This window comes from Somniosus microcephalus, chromosome 5 (genome assembly GCF_052327205.1).
Source record: "Somniosus microcephalus isolate GS21.2 chromosome 5, FLI_Smic_1.0, whole genome shotgun sequence".
Lineage (NCBI taxonomy): Eukaryota > Metazoa > Chordata > Chondrichthyes > Squaliformes > Somniosidae > Somniosus > Somniosus microcephalus.
In genome coordinates, this window is record NC_140991.1 from 63,659,629 (window position 1) to 63,680,579 (window position 20,951).

Below are 20,951 nucleotides of genomic sequence, written 5' to 3' on the forward strand. Positions count from 1 at the left end.
GCGCAGCCGTGCAGTAATGGGAAGGGTCCCACACAAGCCGCTCAACGGCTTTTACATTGTAAATACTGAACATGCGCAGAAATTTTAAGGGACCGCGAATTAAAAGAAACAGGCTGCGCAGAACAAAGCACAGCTTACAATTAATATTTTTGGCAGCCCTATTTAGGTGCCCCATTACCGACACATGAAGCACCATGGCAATGATTCCTCCCCCCCCCTACCGGCCAATAGTTTGCTGCTCAGAAAGGACAAAGCACTCCTGGAACAGTGAAAATGGAGCTAGTCTGACAGGAGCCTTATGCATGCAGAGTGCTCCCAATTCCCTGAGATAAACGAAGCCCCTGCTAAGACAAATTTCAGTACAGGTAAGATATAGGCAAGTGTAGCCTACTTTCCAAACTACCCATGACCAATATCACAGAAGATCTAATAGCAGTTTTAATAATTGGTGTGTTCTGTTGGTCCCTGCCCTTTGTTCCCAATTTTATTTTATTTTTCCTTAAAGGCTCTAACCTCTACACCTGGGTGCCCTTGTACACAAATCACTGAAAGTTAACATGCAGGTACAGCAAGCAATTAGGAAAGCAAATGGTATGTTGACCTTTATTACAAGAGGATTTGAGTGTAAGAGTAAAGACGCCTTGCTGCAATTATATAGGGCCCTGGTGAGACCACACCTGGATTATTGTGTAGAGTTTTGGTCTCCCTACCTAAGGAAGGATATACTTGCCATAGAGGGAGTACAACAAAGGTTCACCAGACTGATTCCTGAGATGGGGGGATTGTCCTATGAGGAGAGATTGAGTAGACTAGGCCTATATTCTCTAGAGTTTAGAAGAATGAGAGGTGATCTCATTGAAACATACAAAATTCTTACAGGGCTTGACAGGGTAGATGCAGGGAGGATATTTCCCCTGGCTGGGGAGTCTAGAACCAGGGGTCACAGTCTCAGAATAAGGGGTCAGCCAATTAGGACTGAGATGAGGAGAAATTTCTTCACTCGGAGGGTGGTGAATCTTTGGAATTCTCGGCCCCAGAGGGCTGTGGAGGCTCAGTCGTTGAGTATATTCAAGACCGAGATCGATAGATTTTTGAATATTAAGGAAATCAAGGGATATGGGGATAGTGCAGGAAAGTGGAGATGAGGTAGAAGATCAGCCATGATCTTATTGAATGGCGGAGCAGGCTCGAGGGGCCAAATGGCCTACTCCTGCTCCTATTTCTTATGTTCTTAAGTTCTTGGTGTCTTGCTCTATGGTCATTGGCAGCTCTCTTGCACCTTGCCCAAGAGGCTTTTCTTCAAGTGTGAACAGTGTGTACAGGCAGTGAGTACTGGCAGTCTATTCAGCAGTAGAGGGCGTCACAGCTGAGGCCTCTCCTGTTGCCATTCACACTTTCCAGCAGGGATTGCTGGATAATGATTAGTAGCATAAACTCTGTCTGATTGTAGCATTCCATTACCTCTTGTGTTGTGATCAGCCAGCAGCACATAACAAGGATTACATTTGAGGATTTCTGGTCTGTATGACTTAGTATCCCATTGGGTGTTACATTTACCCACTAAGCCAACAGAGATGCCACAGGCTCCAGTTCTGAACCAGTTTGCATTTAATATGGCCAATCTAAATATGTTACAATATTGCAGCATATGTGTGAATGGCAACAGGAGAGGGCTCACCTGTGAAGCCCTCTACTGTTGTATGTGTGATTGGGAATGCAAACCTGCTCGACTCATGGTGTCAATCCAGGAAATAAATATAAAAATACATTAGATGCATTTTCAGATTAAAATATACCCTCTTCTCCATGTGTGAAGTACATCAAAAAGCAATGTGGTATTGGGATGGACACCAGACAAGTGAACACATTTTACTTATCACAGTATTAATAATATTTGGATTAATGCAATGCCTTTGTTATATTTTTTCTTTAACCATGCATTTTTACACTTCAGCAAACAGAGACCCAATAGCGAAGATGCTAGGCCCAAGCTTTGCTACAGTGGAAGGAGAGGACAAATCTATGCTGCGTTTACTGGAAAAAGTGAAGAAAGGTGATGAAGAACCTCAGGCTGAAGTTCAAATGAAGTTGTTTCTGCTTCTCCAGCAGCTAGATATGCAGCTTCTAAATACTTCTTTACAGAAAATTTCGCAGTAAGTATTGCAAATAAAATGTTCACATTTGAGCTATGTTCATTATGAATGTGGTATTTTAGAGAGAAACCTTATATCTATATATTTAAATCGGTACTTCTGTCATTCTGTCTATCTATCTGTCTTTCTGTCTTTCTGTCTATCTGTCTGTCTGTCATCGCGTGTGCGTTGCGGGTATGCACTCGAAAGTTACAGGGCGTACCTACGCGCGCGTTACCTCCAAAGAAAGCTTACGCTTCCGAGACGGTTTTAAGCGTATTTACGTTTCGGCCGGGCTAAAATTGCGCCTGCGGTATCCCAAAAACCTTCAACATTCCGCTCATTAGCATCTCATTATCCGCTCATTAGCGACAGAGTGACCTCGAGCTCGACCAATCGTACGCCGGGTTGCTGGCGTGTGCCGCCGGGCCAATCGGTGCGTGTGTGGCCGGGCTTTATCGTTCTGAACCGAGGTGAGTCGCCGCCATCTTCATTCCAAACTTTTCCTTTCTTTTTCCCGCTTTCTGCGTCTTAAAAAAAAAGTTGCTTTTAAAACACATAGGGCTAGATTTTCAGTATAGACAGTTTTGGGGCGCTAAGCTTAGCGCCCGCCCGAAGTTATCGCCCGCCCCAAAGTAGCGCCCCGTTGCCGGAAATTCAGTGGCTTCGCCCTAAGAGGTTGGTGGAGCGCTAAAACAGGCGTTCCACTAGTATCTTTAGGCGCTAAGCCGGCGGTGGAGAGCGCAACACCCGAGCTCGGGCGCAGCGCACGGCAGACACTCTGGTGCCAGTGAGCTCTTAAAGGGGAAGGGTGCATGTGTTTTTTTCAAATGCAAAGTCTGGGATGATGATGGTGGAGGAGGAGGAGGAGGAGGAGGAGGAGGAGGAGGAATAATGACAACACACTGGTTACTTCCACACAACACATGCAGAGTGCCTTTTATACGAGTGCCCTTTAATTTGCGCTCCCCAGGGTGTGTTGCGTTCCATTTTACAAACGCTCTGGACGCCAGCCGCACAATGGGACGGTCCGACTGAAGTTTGGATTCGGGGCGGCCAAAGGGCGTTGCACGAGGATGTGACGTCATTTTTTGCGCGCGCATCCGGGCGGGCGCTAAACTTTGCGCCGGCGCTAACGGGCAACTTAATTTGGGGCGGGGCGCAAACTGCGCTGCGCCCAGGCGCTACACGCATAGCGCCCGAAAATCACTTCTCTTAAGGCGCTAACTGCTGGCGCAAGCAACTGAAAATCTAGCCCATATTGTTTTAAAAAAAAATGATTTAGAAAGTAATTAACTTATCTAATCTCATTAATTTTCCTACCTTTCCCCGTTTTTCCAGGTAGGCCTAGAAGCCTCGGCGTCTCCTCCGCACCCACGCCCGAGCTAGGCACCTCCCGGCCCCACTCGAAGGCTAGAGGGCCGAGCCTCAGCCCAGCGCCGCTAGGGTGCGCGCGCAGCAGGAGCTGAGACGCGCTGTCTCTCTCTGGCTGGCCCGGGGGCGGGGCTTGCTGAGCGTCCAGCGTTACCCTGGCAACCGGGCCCACCGGACGTCTTCCCACAGCCGCAATCGGCGGTCTTCACCTCGGGGGGGGGGGGGCCGCGACCCTCGGGCGGCGGGTGGGGGGCCGCGCGCGCAGCAGGAGCAGCTGAGACGCGGCGTCTCTCTGGCTTGGTCAGCGTCACGGTTACCCTGGCAACCGGGCCCGCCAGCCGATCTTCACCTCGGGGGGGGGGGGGTGACCCTCGGGGGGCGGGGGGCGCGCGCAATCGCCGGTCTTCACCTCGGGGGGCGACCCTCGGGGGGGGCGCCCCCCGCCCTCCCTCCCCTTCCTCTCCCCCCCTTTTCCCCCCCGCCCTCCCCCCTCCCTTCCCCCCCTGCCCTCCCTTCCTCCCCGCCCTCCCCCCTCCCTCCCCCCCGCCCTCCCTTCCCCTGCCCCTGCCCTCCCTTCCCCCCTCCCTTCCCCCCGCCCTCCCTTCCCCGCCCTCCCCCTCCCCTCCTCCCTCCTCCCCCTCCCTCCCCCTCCCTCCCCTCCCTCCCCCCCTTCCCCCTCCCTCCCCCTCCCTCCCCTCCCTCCCTCTCTTCCCCCCTCCCCTCCCTCTCTTCCCCCCAGTCGCTCTCTCTCTTCCCCCCAGTCGCTCTCTCTCTTCCCCCCGTCGCTCTCTCTCTTCCCCCCAGTCACTCTCTCTCTTCCCCCCAGTCGCTCTCTCTTCCCCCCAGTCGCTCTCTCTCTCTCTTCCAACAACAACATTCCCTCGAAAAAGCCTCGGCACCGCCGGGCACTTCAGCTAGTCTATATATATAAAGCGGCTCTTCTGTCTGTCTGTCCGCCTGGTCTCTATACGTTTGGAAGTTACAGAGCGTACCGACGCGCGCGTCGCCTCAAAAGAAAGCTTGCGATTCCGGACCGGTCATAGGCGTATTTACGTTTCGGCCGGACAAAAATCCCGCCCGCGGTATCCCAAAAACATTCAGCGTTCCGCTCATTAGCATCTCATTAGCGACCGTGTGACGTCGAGGTCTTCCTACAGTTGAGTGTCGAGTGACTCGACGATTGACCAATCCTACGCTTCGGTGACCTGACTGGTCGACCAATCGGTGCGTGTGTGGGCGGGCCTTATCCTTCTGAACCGAGGTGAGTGGCCGCCATCTTGATTTTCCACGATTTTTTCCCCCACACTTTCTGTGTGTTAGGGAACTAAGGTAAATATTTCAATTATGTGTTAGGCAATTAATTAACAATTTATTTGAGTTTTATATTGTGTTTACCAACCCCCCCCCCTCCTCCTCACCCTCGCGCAGGGGGGACTCTGGGCCTGAAGCTGAAAAAATTTCTCTCTCTCTCTCTCTTCCCTCTCTCTCTCGCTCCTTCTCCTCTTCCCTCTCTCTCCTTCTCCTCTTCCCTCTCTCTCCTTCTACTCTTCCCTCTCTCCTCTTCCCTCTCTCTCCTTCTCCTCTTCCCTCTCTGTCTCTCTCTACTTCCCCCTCTCAGGTGTCGCGGACGGAGCGCGGGCGCGCCGCCCGAAGTTTCCCGCTTGCTAATGGCCTTGCCGGCTCCCGCGGGCCGCTCGCACTGACCGCGCATGCGCCGCCCGCACTCACCGCGCATGCGCCGCCCACACTCACCGCGCATGCGCTGCCCGCCCGCCCGCAGCGGCCGTCCATCAGCCGCGCGATACGTGGGGGACCTCAGCAATGGCACCGGACCTCAGGCGCTAGGCAGGGGGAAGGGCCGGAGAGAGGGACAGAGGGGAGTGGGGGAGCGGGGGAGGGGAGGGGGGGAGAGGGCGACGGGGGGGGAGGGAGAGAGGGGAGGGAGAGAGGGGGAGGGAGGGATAGGACAGGGAGAGGACATGACAGGGAGAGGGGGGACACACAGGGGCAGGGAGACCAAACGCCCCAAAATTGCCCTCGCACCCCAAAATTGCCCTCGCAACGCGGGGCTCGCTAGGCAGGGGGAGGGGCCAGAGAGAGTGACAGAGGGGAGTGGGGGAGGGGTGGGGTGGGGGGGGAGAGGGAGACAGGGGAGGGGAGGGGAGGGAGGAGAGGGGAGGGAGAGAGGGGAGGGGAGGGAGGGAGAGAGGGGAGTGGAGGGAGAGAGGGGAGGGAGGGATAGGACAGGGAGAGGACATGACAGGGAGAGGGGGGACACACGGGCAGGGAGACCAAACGCCCCAAAATTGCCCTCGCGCCCCAAAATTGCCCTCGCAACGCAGGGCTCCCCAGCTAGTACTTCATATAGCATGGAACTGATGTCGTAGCATAAGAACAAGAATATAAAGATCACAATTTGAATTATACATTCCATATACACTTATTAGAACATTTTATATTGTTTACTTTTTGTTCCCCTTTTAAGTTTAAAAAAAATTCCATCATCTCTACGCGAAGAATTATTTTCCAGTTGAATAGCAGGAATCGATGTTCAAGATTCAATCAATGCTGTTCCTGGTTTGTCTGCTGGGAAATTTGAGAGTGATTCACCTCCTGTTTTTTTTTTCCTTCCCTTCCTGTATGGAAGTATTTGGCCTCTGCTTCGTGCCTTCTCTTGACAGAAAAGTTGAGATTAAGTAGTTCATTGTGAATGATAGCAAAATACTGCAGATGTTGGAAATCTGAAATAACAACAGAAAATGCTGGAAAATTCAGCAGGTCAGGCAACATCCGTGGAGAGAAATTTGAGTTGACGTTTCGGGTCGAACCCTTCTTCAAAACTGGAAAGAAAAGAAAATAGATCGAAGGCAGGGCTGCGATTGGACAAAAGAAGTGAAAGAGACCAAAGTAGTAGAAGAGACAATAAAAGGTGTTCGAAGTCAGACGAGATGGTAATAGGCTGAGATTAGGTGTGAAGTGTACTGGCAGGGCAAGAGATAGCTGCCAGGTGGGAGAGTGCAAGCGGAGGAGATGTAACACCTGCCCCTATACCTCCCCCCTTCCCACTGTCCAGGGCCCCAAACACCCCTTCCAGGTGAAACAGTGATTTACTTGTACTTCTCGCAATCTAGTATACTGTATTCGCTGCTCACGATGCAGTCTCCTCTACATTGGAGAGACCAAACGCAGATTGGGTGACCGCTTTGCGGAACACCTCCGTTCAGTCCGTAAGGGTGACTCCGAGCTTCCGGTTGCCTGTCATTTTAATTCACCGCTCCATTCCCACTCGGACCTCACCGTCCTTGGCCTCTTGTATTGTTCCACGGAAGCTCAACGTAAACTCGAGGAACAGCACCTCATCTTCCGATTAGGCACTTTGCAGCCTTCCGGACTCAATATCAAGTTCAACAATTTCAGATCATAACCTCGGCCCCCATTAATTTTTTACCTGTAATTTTTCCACTCTTTTCCCCGCCCCCCCCCCTTTTCTTTTGTTTCACTCTCCCACCTGGCAGCTATCTCTTGCCCTGCCAGTACACTTCACACCTAATCTCAGCCTATTACCATCTCGTCTGGCTTCGAACACCTTTTATTGTCTCTTCTATTTCTTTTGTCTCTTTCACTTCTTTTGTCCGATCGCAGCCCTGCCTTCGATCTATTTTCTTTTCTTTTCAGTTTTGAAGAAGGGTTCAACCCGAAACGTCAACTCAAATTTCTCTCCACGGATGTTGCCGGATCTGCTGAGTTTTTCCAGCATTTTCTGTTGTTAGTTAATTGTGAATGATGTGTATGGATCCCTTTTTTCTATTCTGGAGCACAACTTTTGTGTTTTATTATATTATCTGATGTATGATAGCATTATCTGATATTATCTGTGTCAGCTGCGCCTCAGTGGGTAGCACTCTCCTCTGAGTCAGAAGGTTGTGGGTTCAAATCCCACTCCAGAGACTTGAGGACAAAAATCTAGGCTGCCACTCCAGTGCTGTGCTGAGGGAGTGCTGCGCTGTCGGAGGTGCCGTCTTTCAGATGAGAGGTTAAACTGAGGCCACCGTCTGCGCTCTCAGGTGGATGTAAAAGATTCCATGGCACTATTTCGAAGAAGAGCAGGGGAGTTCTCCCCGGTGTCCTGGCCAATATTTATCCCTCAATCGACATCTAAAAAACAGATTATCTGGCCATTATCACATTGCTGTTTGTGGGAGCTTGCTCTGCGCAAATTGGTTGCCGTGTTTCCTACATTACAACAGTGATTACACTTCAAAAGTACTTCATTGGCTGTAAAGCGCTTTGGGATGTCCGGTATATGTGAAAGGCGCTATATAAATGCAAGTCTTTTTTTCTTCATGATCATGTACAAGCTAGAAGGATTAGAGTTTGAAAAACATGGGGCTGGATTTTGCCAATTGGGAGCTTTTGGAGACAGGACTCACACTTGTCGGGTTTTAGTCCCGCCTCCATCGACTTCTGGCCAACCCACGCTATTTTCCCTTGATTGACCTTGTTAAGCCCGCCCAGCGGGCTTTGCAGGCCAATTAAGGGAAAGCCGGTTACAGAGAATGTCAAAAAAAATTTGACAGATGAATTGTCATCGTTTGACAGCTCTGTGAAGCTGTCAAACACTAACATTCTCTATAGTTTGATAAGTTCTTGAATTCAAGACTCATCAAACCTCTTTCTTTAGCAGAACTTAGATGGTTGTTGCATTGGAGAATGCAGCAGCCATCTGTTATCTCTGCCGGTGAGTTGCGAGAGTCTCCGCATCTCCAACTCGTGAAGCCTGCAGGAAGAAACAAAGGTAAGTAAACTTTTTCTAACACTTTCCACTTACTTCACATTCTCACCTTTCCACACTTGCACCCATCACTTATCTTCACAGCGCACTTTTGCATCCCTCCGACCCCCGCAGACCCACTGCTCACCTCGGTGACCCTGCCAGGGTTCGCAGCCTTCGGGAAGCCCGCACTTGTGTGGGTAAAATGGGGATAATCCTCTTATCTGCTTGTTAACTACCTGTTAACAGGCAGTTAAGTGGCTGTAATCCCCTTCCCGCCTCCAAGGAGCCGGGACCCGGCACGGGTCGGCTACCTGCCTCCTGGCAAGATGGCACGGAGGCAGGTTGGGGGCGGGATGGGCACCCACCCCCAGATTCTGCCATTTTCCCCGGCAGTCCCGCCTCCATACCCGCCTCCCCAGGGCAGGCAAGATCGCGCCTATGGAATGTTACTGTGGCTAAGATAATGGGTGTGAACCAAAAATAACTACATTTTGGTTGTAATTTTTAAAAGATTTTAAAATATTTTTTCCTACAATATACCAATTTGTGTAGAATTGTTTTAGATGAATTATTTTTCTATGTTTGAAAATTTGCAATTTAGTTGTATAGATTTTTTTTCCTTTAAATCATTTGCTTTTGTACTTTAGCTTTGTGTTTTTATTTTGTATCTGCTGCCATTCTTCAGTTAACTCTACTGTCTGTGGCTATTGTGATCTGTGTAGCCCATTACTGGCTTTCCATGTCCCGGTTTAGAAACCTCAGATTGCATACCTGCGTGTCCAGAATTGGCCCTGGCAATCTGTACGCTGCATTTTCCATATGATAATCCTTTTTACTGTTTATTCCATTGCTTTTCTGTCTTCTTGCCCATTGTTGATTTCTCTGGCAATCTGTGCACAATATTTCCCACGTGCTCACCTATGTTGTGGCTACTCTGCATGTTGTTCTCTCCATGGCTGGAAGGAGGGTTCTGAGCCATATTTCCAGGATGTCTGTCTCCTTGCTGTTGCAATTAATGTCCTTCTGTCCATACAAAAGCAAAATACTGCGGATGCTGGAAATCTGAAATAAAAACAGAAAATGCTGGAAATAATCAGCAGGTCAGGCAGCATCTGTGGAGAGAGAAACAGAGTTAACGTTTCAGGTCGCTGACCCTGCCTGGTTTTAGTCCCGCCTCCATCAGCCTCTGGCCAACCAGCGGGATCGTCCCCTGATTGACCTTGTTAAGCACGCCTGGCGGGCTCAGCAGGCCAATTAGATGGAAGTCAGTGACAGAGCACGTCAACGTTTGACGTGTCGCCTGTCAAGAATTTTTGAAAGAAGAAATGTCATCGTTTGACAGTTCTGTGAAGCTGTCAAACACTGACATTCTGTGTAATTTGATGAGTTCTTGTGTTCAGGACTCATCAAACCTTTCTACTTTGTAGAAATCAGATGACTGTTGGATCGGAGGATCCAACAGCCAGTCTGTGATCTCTACAATGGAGATGTCGGGACTTCAGCTCCACAGTGGCTGAAGGCTGTAGGCAGAAACAAAGGTAAGTGAACATTTTCTAACACTTTACACTCACCTCACATACTTACCACTCCACACTTGCACCCATCACTCGCCTCTACATCGCACTTTCAGACACCTCCGACCTCCGCAGACCCTCTACTTGGCTCCTACACCCTGGCGGGGTTCCCCAAGGTCAGGAAGCCCGCACTTCGCAACGAAAAATGGGGATAATCCTATTTTCTGCCTGTTAACAGGCAGTTAATAGGCTTTAATCCCTTTTCCGCCTCTCGGAGACGGGGCTTGGGGCAGGACGGCTTCCTGCCTCCTGGCAAGAGGGCACGAAGGCCACCCGCCCCCAAAATCTGCAACTTTCCTGGCTGCCCCGCCTCCATACCCGCCTCCTCGGGGCTGAGAAAATCCAGCTCACTGTGTCTGTTAACTCTGACCACCAGCTGAGCTGCCTCACTCTAGACAGAAAGATTGTGAATAGTGAGAAATGAGACTAAAATGTGAAAGTAAATACTGCAATCTGGACCATCAAGCTATTCTTAACTAAGAGATTGATATTGTTTTAGTGTGACCTTAAAAGTCTCGTTACTACTGTGTCTGAATGTGTGCCTATAATTGACACTGATACTAGGTGAAATATTATGCTAGCTTCCTGTCCTAGCAGAGGGACTGCTTTGCAAATTAGGCATACGCATGGGTGGCCATTTTAGGCTAGCAAGCTAATTGGCTCTTACTGTGCATTATAAAGGAGAAGGTGACATTATTTTTCAAGAATAACTTTTGTACCTATCCTTATTTTCAGTAGTGCTTTCTATGATAGGACAGGAAATCGGTCTGCTTTGATATCTTCCCTTGATGGATAAAATTGCCAAAATTTTAAAATTTTGCAGAAATCACTTCAAATTAATTGTAAGCCTGTTACAATATCAGGAATTTAGATAAATCTCTGCCATTTTAATTGTTGAAATTACTACTTATTATATTGTTTGCAGAGCCAAAGTTTATGATAATTTGGTATGGGCAGTCTGCATATTCAAATTCTGGCACAGGTTGTGAGGTTCTGGCACCATTATGCTTTACAGACCTTGCAAATATCTGGCTTGCCCAACATATTAAATGGGTATTTTTTCCAGATGTTACAGTAATACATTTTTTCGAGTAAAATGTTTGGTGCTGATTTAATACACAGAAAATAAAAGCTGGAACTAACTGAATAAAGGAAATGGTCGAATAGAACAGAAGGTGATTTAATTATATTTTCATGCTTTGCTTTCCCTTTCCCCTTTTTTAAGAGAAGTGCGGCTGAACCCTCCGGCTATCAAGAATGATGTGCAATTGCTCCAGTCTTTCTCTGGTGAAGGAGACAGGACCGTTTTAAAATCTATCAACTACACATCAGGTATTTACATGGAGAGTTGAATCAATTAAAAGGGTTACGTACTGAACAATAAAAATTGGGCTCTGTGCTTAATCCAAGGAGATTATAGTATAATTTTAACATATTAGCTACCTCTTGTTTGATTTTTTTAATAGAATATGAATTTTCTAATGGATGCCGAGCCCCACCATGGAGACAAGTACATGGAGATATTTGCTACCTGATTATTGAAACTCATGACACTGATACCTTGTATGTCACCTGTAGCACAGCTGGAGTTTTCCTAAATGGGGTAAGTAACTAAGTTGAAATGAAAAATAGCTTTGTGACTTCATAATTTTTCACACAATTCTATGTATAGTGCTAGTATATTACTATTAACATTTTCAAACTGTAACACCAGTTTTGCAGAATAACATTAGTTTTGATTCTTTAGGGTCTGATGAAGGACAGTAGAGACATTATCTATGACCGAAATGGTGATATCTACAAGGATCTTATTACATTTCTTAAGGAAAAATCTTCTACATTTGCAGAAAATCTTACTCGAATTCAACAGGTAAAATTGGAGTATTTTCACATTTAAAAAAAAGCTTGTCAGCCAGGATGATTGTAACTGTACAATAAAACAGTCTGAATCTTGCATTGATATTGCTGTCTACATAACGTGCAGTCCTCAGTGCATACATAATTATTGACTAAGAGGAGTACTGAGTAAAAGACTGTTGAAATTGCATAACTTATTTTCTAAAAATATCAAAACATAGCAAGATGGATATATTTTTCATGTACGAGTGATCATTTCATTTTCTATTTCTTTATTTAGTTGTCAGTGGAAAACTAAATGGGGGAGAAATTGGGTATGTAGCGCCACCTATTAGCGCCTAAAGAGGGCAGTCAGTGGCTGTAGCGCCACTGGCCCGCCTCCCGCGATATTCAGCGGGGGCACTAATGGTGGCGTTAGCCTGTTGCGCTGCGCCGCCACCAATGACATCATCGGTGTGTGCAGCGCCCCGATCGCGATATTTGGTAGCGAACACCGCTGTAGCGCCGTTCGCTACCTGCGCCCGGTTCACGGGGCCTTGCTGTGCCAGCAGTGGCGCAAGTTAAGGTGGAGGTGTGGGGCGGCGGCCGCCTGCCAGCACCTCCGTCCCCGGCCTCCTGACCCCCCCCCCGCGGCATTGCTGGCTGTTTCCCGAGAGCCCGGCACTTCTCCTCGGTGCCGGGCTCTTTTGCCGGCACTCGCGATCAGGGATCGCGCTGTTGCAGGCCCCTCCTCCTTAACAATGAGAGGAAGGCCTGCAGTACCGCAGTGTGCCGCGCCGCAGCGTGTGGCACTGCGGCACATTGCGCTGTGATATTCAGTTTCAGCGCCCTAAGAGGGACGCGGAGCGCCTCGAGCCTCGCCCCGTCTCCCTCTAGGGGCACTGAAACTGAATTTCTGATGTTCGCTAATGCTCCGAACGCTGCGCAAAAATCAGCGCCCAGGCGAACTTGGCGCCACTTTGGCGCCTCAACCCAATTTCTCCCCCAATGAGTCTAAAATAAATAAGCTGTAATCAAATCTCATTACGTATAACAGATTGAAATCTAATCACAGCAATTAAATCACGGTATTCAATTATCACTTATTGGTCAGATTTCAAATAGTAAAATTCACAAAAGTTTGAACTAAATTCCATGATAATCAAAGTGGACTATCACACCACCAACTGCTTTCTTTCACACATTCAATATAATCTGACATGATCTACATTGTCCTCTACATTGGGTTATTATGCTTACGGTAACATTTTAAGAGGTTAATTTCAGCAGAATGGTTTGTCCCCTCAGCTGTAGCAGCCAGTTAGAGTTTTAAAATTAGGCTGTTCTTCTCTTGATGAAACCACCAATGCATCTTGAAAGCTAAAAATAATAGCAAAATGAAAGGAATCCCCACTGGAAAACTGAATTGCATTGCTTTACAAAGTAATACTATATATTTTAAACTGGCTAACAAAATTACTATTTTTTTAATACTTGTTCACGGGATGTGGGCGTCACTGGCAAGGCCAGCATTTATTGCCCATCCCTAACTGCCCTTGAGAAGGTGGTGGTGAGCCACCTTCTTGAGCTGGTGCAGTCCATGTGGTGAACGTACTCCCACAGTGCTGTTAGGGAGGGAGTTCCAGGATTTTGACCCAGTGACTATGAAGGAATGGCAATATATTTCCAACTCAGGATAGTGTGTGACTTGGAGGGGAACTTGCAGGTGGTGGTGTTCCCATGAGCCTGCTGCCCTTGTCCTTTGAGGCGGTAGAGGCCGTGGGTTTGGGTGGTGTTGTCAAAGAAGGCTTGGTGAGTTGCTGCAGTGTATCTTGTAGATGGTACATACTGCAGCTATGGTGGAGGGAGTGAATTTTTAAGGTGGGATTTGCCACCCCATCCCATTCTAGTTCATAGAATACTCTCACACGTTCATGTGAAAACTTGATACTGCATTGTTGGGGCAGGATGAAATTTTAATTAGTGCAATATGTGACCTTATTAGTTTTATCTCCTTGTTGCTTCAAATGTGTCTGGATAAAATAGGAATCTAAAATTTGAGATGTAAATTGATGTGGTGCTATTCAGTTTTAACTTTTTCCCCTCTCCAGAATATAAATTAACTGTAGTAAAATAATACCACAATCTGACTAACTAATAGTTCATTGTTGAAGGCATATCTGAGAATCATTATGGTATGAACTGTTGATGTTCCTTTACTTTCTCCCCTCTCATTTTCTCCCCATTTCCCTCTTCCCTTGACAATGGCAACCTATGTTGGGATAGGTCTCTGTGGGCAGTACTGGCTCTCTTTTGTCTCACTCAGGTGGCAATTCTTCATGCTGAGCATAGACAAAGAATATTGATGGCTTTTTTGTCATTTCACACATTCAGAGCTGAGCCTTACCCAATTTCCAGATATGTGCTTCCAGCGGAAATCACTGGATAATGATGTGAACCATGGCCAATTATCCTCTACAAAAGCGAAATACTGCGGATGCGGGAAATCTGAAATAAAAACAGAAAATGCTGGAAATACTCAGCAGGTCAGGCAGCATCTGTGGAGAGAAACAGAGTTAACATTTCAGGTTGATGACCCATCGTCAGAACTGAAAAAAGCTAGAGATGGAACAGGTTTTTAAGCAAGTGTAGGGGCAGGGAAGGAAGGGAGGGGAGGAAAGAACAAAAGGGAAGGTCTGTGATAGGATGGAAGGCAGGAGAGATTAAGAGACAAAAGGGATGATGGTGCAAGGCAATAGGAGATGATAATGGGACAAGTTAAGAAACAAACGATGACTCTAGATGAAGTGCAAATGGCAATGGCAGAATGATCGACAGCTGCCATGTGAGAGAGAAAAAAAAGAGAAAATGATGGGGGCAGAGGTTATGGTCTGAAATTGTTGAACTCGATGTTGAGTCCAGAAAGCTGTTATGTGCCTAATCGAAAGATGAAGTGCTGTTCCTTGAGCTTACGTTGAGCTTCATTGGAACAGTGTAAGACGCTGAGGATGGAGAGATCAGAGTGGGAGTGGAGCAGAGAGTTAAAGTGACAGGTGACCGGAAGCTTGGGGTCACCCTTACGGACTGAACAGAGGTGTTCTGCAAAGTGGTCACCCAATCTGCGTTTGGTCCCCCCAATGTAGAGGAGACCACATCGTGAGCAGCGAATACAGTATACTAAATTGCAAGAAGTACAAGTAAATCGCTGTTTCACCTGGAAGGAGTGTTTGGGGCCCTGGACAGTGGGAATGGAGGAGGTAAAAGGGCATGTGTTGGATCTCCTGCGCTTGCACGTGAAGGTGCCGGGCGAAGGGATGTTGGGGGTGATAGAGGAGTGGACCAGGGTGTCGCGGAGGGAGCGGCCCCTGTGGAATGCTGAAAGGGGAGGTGAGAGGAAGATATGCTTGGTGGTGGGATCACACTGGAGGTGGCGGAAATGGCGGAGGATGATCCGTTGAATGTGGAGGCTGTTGGGGTGAAAAGTGAGGTCCGTGGTTCCGGGAGGGAGGGGAAGGGGTGAGAGCAGAAGTGTGGGAGATAGAACGGACACGGTCACGCGCCGTGTGAACCACAGTAGAGGGGAATCCTCGGTTGAGGAAAAAGGAAGACATGTCGGAAGCACTAGTATGGAAAGTGGCATCGTCAGAGCAGATGTGGCGGTGACGGAGAAACTGGGAGAATGGAATAGAGTCCTTACAGGAAGCGGGGTGGGAGGAAGTGTAGTCCAGGTAGCTTTGGGAGTCGGTGGGCTTATAATGAATGTTTGTCAAAAGCCTATCCCCAGAGATGAAGACAGAGAAGTCGAGGAAGGGTAGGGAAGGGAAGAGTCGGAGATGGACCATGTGAAGGTGAGGGAAGGGTGGAAATTGGAAGCAAAGTGAATGAAATTTTCTATTTCAGGGCGAGAGCAGGAAACAGTACCGATACAGTCATCAATGTACCGGAAAAAGAGGTGAGAGAGGGGACCTGAGTAGGACTGGAACAAAGAATGTTCCACATATCCCACGAAAAGGCAGGCATAGCTAGGACCCATGCGGGTTCCCATAGTCAATTATCTGCTCCCTGGCTCGGAAGCATTAAGACATAATGGGGCAGTAATTCGGCTCGGGTGACTGCCGCGCGTGCAAGGCCCCAAGGTGGACTTACCCGGCGCGCCGACATCTGAAATCTGGCCCGCAATGACATTCCTGTGACTGGCCAGCTTGAGGTCCTGCCGCGCTGTGCGTGCGTGACCCAGCGGCGTACTTAGTGCGATGAGCCGGCTGGGATCACGTGAGCACAGGGCAACCAATGGGAGGTTGCAAAAGTTCATTCATAAGTTTGACAGTGAGAGCTGTCAAACTCATGAAAACTCCTGGCCCCAAAACACTACTTAAACCTGAAAGAAAATTAAAAAAAACATTGCACTACTTAAATGAACCATAAATAACTATGAAAAACTATTTTAAACAATAATTTTAAAATTTGAAAAAAAAAATTTTATAAAAAATCCGGGCTAAAACAACTTACCTTACTGTAAATTCTTTAAAAATAACAAACCTGTGGGAAAAAAAATTCTAAATTGTATTAATAGACCACTTACCTGAAAAACTAAGTACTTACGTGTGGTTTTTCTGTGTGTAAATATCGAAGGCCTTTACACACGCGCATCTCTCTCAAAATACAGGAATCCCAAGGCGCACGCGCTGCCCGATACCGCGCATGCGTTCAGCCTCTGAACCCCTTCGTTCAGAGGACTGGAAATGCCAGCGTTCCCCGCATGCACGGTGTTTCCTGAACGCCGGCATTTCATCCGGCCAGATGCGTGAGTACCCAGACCGTACTCACGCATTTGGACCCGAATTACTGGGCCATTATAGCAGATCCACTTCTCAACTGACTTGAGATCAGCTTACTGCATCAAACCAGATGAAGGTGGCCATTTGGCCCTTGTTAGTTCATCCATCCAGAAAGATGCTACAGGTTCCTCATTTCACCATCTAATTGTTTCTTAAATAATCCAGTGCATTCACTTTCATTACTCTACCTGGAAATTCTTTCCATATGCTGATCACTCTTTAATTGTCCAAAATGAGTATATATTATTTGAAATGCTATAATGTGCCTCAAAGTAGTCTCATTGGCCAATAATTTAATTCAGAATTCACAATTTATTTGTCTTGTAATACTCCTGTGAAGTGCCTTAGGACGTTTTACTACGTTAAAGGCGCTATATAAATACACATTGTTGTTGTTAATTTCAATGTTCCCTCTACTCTGTTTTGTTATACTGCCAATCTGCCTGTCCATGGACACTAACTTGTCACCTAAATAACACTTACCAAATACTCAAATGCCGTTGCCTCATGAGACACTACTCTATCTTAGAAATCTGTCAGCACGTTCTGTATCAACAAAAACAGTGTCAACAAATAACTTTAACTCATTTTTGGATTTTCACCAAATTTGATAATATATTCCCTCTTTATATATCTGCATTCCTATAAAAAATTGGTATGGTGGAACCATCCATATTTCAACCTTGTGTTTGTAACCCCTGCATACTTGAAAACCAACTTGTCACTTTAATAATATGACATTTTATTGGCAAAGACGTCCGCTAAACTTGAATAAAAGTAAATGCTGATAATCTCAAATAAAAACAGCAAATGCTGGATATATGCAGCAAGCCCGTTAACATCAAAGAGAGAAATATTAATGTTTGGGTGAAACCCTTGATCTGAACTGTCTCAGCTTAAATGCTGACTATTATGCTGTGCATTTCTAGAATTTTCTGTTGTATTTCCTTTGCTGATGAAAAGCTTTTTTTCCATTTATGACTGCAAACCTTTGCTAATACAATATTTTAAAATTTGTAATGGCAAATGATGTGGTGTGCTTGAAATGGCCTGTTGATGATTGTAAGGATATATTGGTGCACTAAGAGCTGAAACCTTTATGTACATTTTAAATGCACATACAGGAAAATCAGCATTCTAATTAATAAAAGTAGTTAAAGGTTGCCATTAACCTGGTAACACTCTTCCATGACCACCAGGAACCCCCCCCCATTCCCCCAGAAAAAAACCACTGGCCTAGAAATTAGTTTGCATCGGCCTATACTGGATATTGGGCCTCGGGTCTCATTTACATCAGACCAGTGAACTGCAGATGCCACTGGTCACCAGTGAAGACCATTTGAATTTTTGGTCCGTTGCATTGCCAGTAGTGGCCCTCGAGTAGGTTTTGGAAGAGGGGATTTAAGCTTTCGGGAGGGAGGGGGGTGATTGGGAAGGGGCGTGGTACCGATCGGGTGGTTGGGTGGCGCTGTGGCAGCAATCGGGAGTGGGGGGAGTGGGGGCGAGAGAGGCAGTGGTCGGGAGGAGGAGCGGGGCAGCGATATGGAAGGGGCACAGCTGTTGGCTGATGTAGCCCGGTTTTAATGTGGGCCAGGCAGAGCACTCGTACACATTCAGGTAAGTATTTTTTAAAAACGTAACCTTTTTTGTGATGGCCCGCAGTGTTCCCTTTAAGGACGGCTGGTTAGGCTGCATGTAGACCTGGTTTTCATGAATGCAGCTGGCCTGGCGCCGGCTGTGTTCAGGGCAAACCCATTTAGTGAAGAGAGCATCCAACCAGCATTGGGCCCCTTATTTGCATATGTAAAGGGCCTAATACCTGTTTCAAGTACAGTCTCTGGACACCTTTTTTGATGCCTATACCAATATGGTGAGGTGGGCGCCATTACAGCTTAGAATAGTGTAACTGGGAATGTGTCCAGAAGCTTTCAGTGTATGGGGACTAGTATGGAGGATTTCACAACCTTCATCTGAGGGGTTCTCAACCAAGGTATTCATACTTTGTAGTCTGCCCCAGAGCGTGCGGTACTTCTAGCTGTCGCACAGTCCCTCCATCATAGACACTGTTATTCCAGTCTTTGTGTGCTGCCCGCTATATTGGATGCCTTGGCACCCATTTTACGCCTGTAAAGCGGACGCAGCGTCATCAGATTTCTAGGCCATAATATCCTGGGTCAGAGCTTCCTATTTATTAATAGAAAGACAGTCTCTGCATGAGGAGAGTCTTTTAAAATGAACAAAGGATTGTAATTAACATTTTTAAAATTTGTTTATGGGATGTGGGTGTCGCTGGCAAGGCCAACATTTGTTGCCCATCGTTAATTGCCCTTGAGAAGGTGGTGGTGAGCTGCCTTCTTGAACTGCTGCAGTCTGTGTGGTGAAGGTACTCCCACAGGCTGTTAGGTAGGGACTTTACAGCCTTCTGGACTCAACATTGAGTTCAACAATTTCAAACTATAACCCCTGCCCCCATTTTTCATGCTGTATGATTTTGCCATTCCCATTTGCAACATTTTATCTTTCCTGCCTCTTACAAAAGCACAGTTCCTTCAATTCCTTCCTCCCCTCCCACTGCCCCCCGCCCCCCTGTCTCTGCACCTGCTTAATATCTGTTACATCGCCAGCTTTTTCCAGTTCTGATGAAGGGTCACAGACCTGAAACGTTAACTCTGTTTCTCTCTCCACGGATGCTGCCTGGCCTGCTGAGTTTTTCCAGCGTTTTCTGTTGTTATTTCAGATTTCCAGCATCCGCAGTATTTTGCTATTGTCATAATTTCTACTACTTGTCAAATGGGAAAATGCATCTGTATCTATCTGCTCACAAGTCTTGATTATAGACCCCAATAGGTTAAAATAATTAATTATTTACTATTTATCTAATGTTGGAAGAATAAATTCATTGATCCTACATTCCGAGAGAACTGGTGATACAGTGTTGTAGTCCTATCTCTGATCATGCTCACTTCAAGTATAACATCCAACTGGGAATGTGGAACTGAGCATACAGTGAATATTGGCCAGCATTTACCATATAAGTAACTTCTTCTGAGACACTGATTCACTCAGAGAGAAAGACTAAATATTAATTGCACAATATAAATATTAATATGCACACCATACTTGGTGAATTACCCATAGTAAGACTTCTTTCTGAAGAAATACAAAGGTCTTTTCTATTCTGAAAGTACAAAGTCCTGTTTACTGGGAAATCAAATTCAGTAGTTGCGTCTTCTTGTACCACTTTCAGTATTAGTGTACACGGTAACAACATCTTGTATTTCTATATGCTCCACGTGTACAGAAATATGTCACAAAACCCTTCACAAAATGGTAAATGTTGAGGGAGACTGGGAAAAACGAGATGAAAGACCTAGAAACAAGAGTAGGCCATTCAATCCCTCGAGCCTATTCTGCCATTTAATCAGATCATGGTTGATTCATACCTCAACTCCATTTACCTGATTTTGATCCATATTCCTTGATACCTTTACCTAACAATAATCAATCGATTGCATGAGTGGTGGATGCAAAAGAGGCCAGTCAAAGCAAAATAAATTTTGGTGAGGGATAATATACGACTGGAGGAGGGTGCAGAGATCGGGTGGGGTGAACCCATGGAGGGATCTAAAAATGAGGATTTAATGCTTGTGGTATTGGTAGATTTGGAGCCAATATAGGTCATTATGGACTAGGGTGATAGATGGATGGGACTTGGTGTGGAACAGAACATGTGCAACAGAATTTTGAGCAAGTTTGGAGTTTCTAAAGTGTAGAGTGGCGAGCCAGCAAGAAGGACATTCTAGTAGTTGAGTCTAAAGGTGACAAACGCATGAATAAGGGTTTCAGTGGCATAGGGGCTGAGGTAGGGGTGGAGAGGGGAAATATTGTGAAGGTGGAATTAATAGGTCTTTGTGAGTCTGATGCTCAGCTCAGGCTGAACAGAATACTGATGTTTGGATAGTTTGGTTTGATTCGAGAGGGTGGCCAGTGAAAAGGATGGCATCAATGACAGGAAGTGGAATTTGTCACGGGATCAAGACGACAATGGCTGCAATCTTTATAATGTTGAGTTAAAGGAATTGATTCATCCAAGACTAGATGTCAGAAAAGCAGTCTGATAGCACCTGGGCAGTTGAGGGTTTGAGAAATGTGGTGGAGAGGTATAGTTAGATGTCCATGGTGTACATGTGGAAGCAGACTCCACAACTTTAAATGATGTTGCTGAGGATTAGCATGTAGATGAGGAAGGGGAAACAATAGATTTACGATACTGAAAATGCTATGGCTACGTTTAGACAGATAACCATGAAACCAAGTAAGGGCACCCACAGAACTGGACAATTTGGAATTTATGAAGGGTGGAGGGTGACATGTGCGACTGTGTCAATAGCTATGGAGAGGAAAAGGAGGGATAAAGGGTGTT

General features: G+C 46.7%; 1 protein-coding gene across 1 annotated transcript in view; it reads left to right on the forward strand.

The window, feature by feature from the left end:
• odad2 (outer dynein arm docking complex subunit 2) overlaps window positions 1–20,951 on the forward strand; it is a 422,610-nt gene that overhangs the window by 88,744 nt on the left and 312,915 nt on the right. Inside the window, exons 3-6 of the mRNA XM_085987200.1 lie at window positions 1,955–2,153; window positions 11,080–11,186; window positions 11,321–11,457; window positions 11,602–11,724. Of these exons, the coding sequence (XP_085843326.1) occupies window positions 1,955–2,153; window positions 11,080–11,186; window positions 11,321–11,457; window positions 11,602–11,724 (566 nt within the window). The remainder of the gene's footprint in view (window positions 1–1,954; window positions 2,154–11,079; window positions 11,187–11,320; window positions 11,458–11,601; window positions 11,725–20,951) is intronic.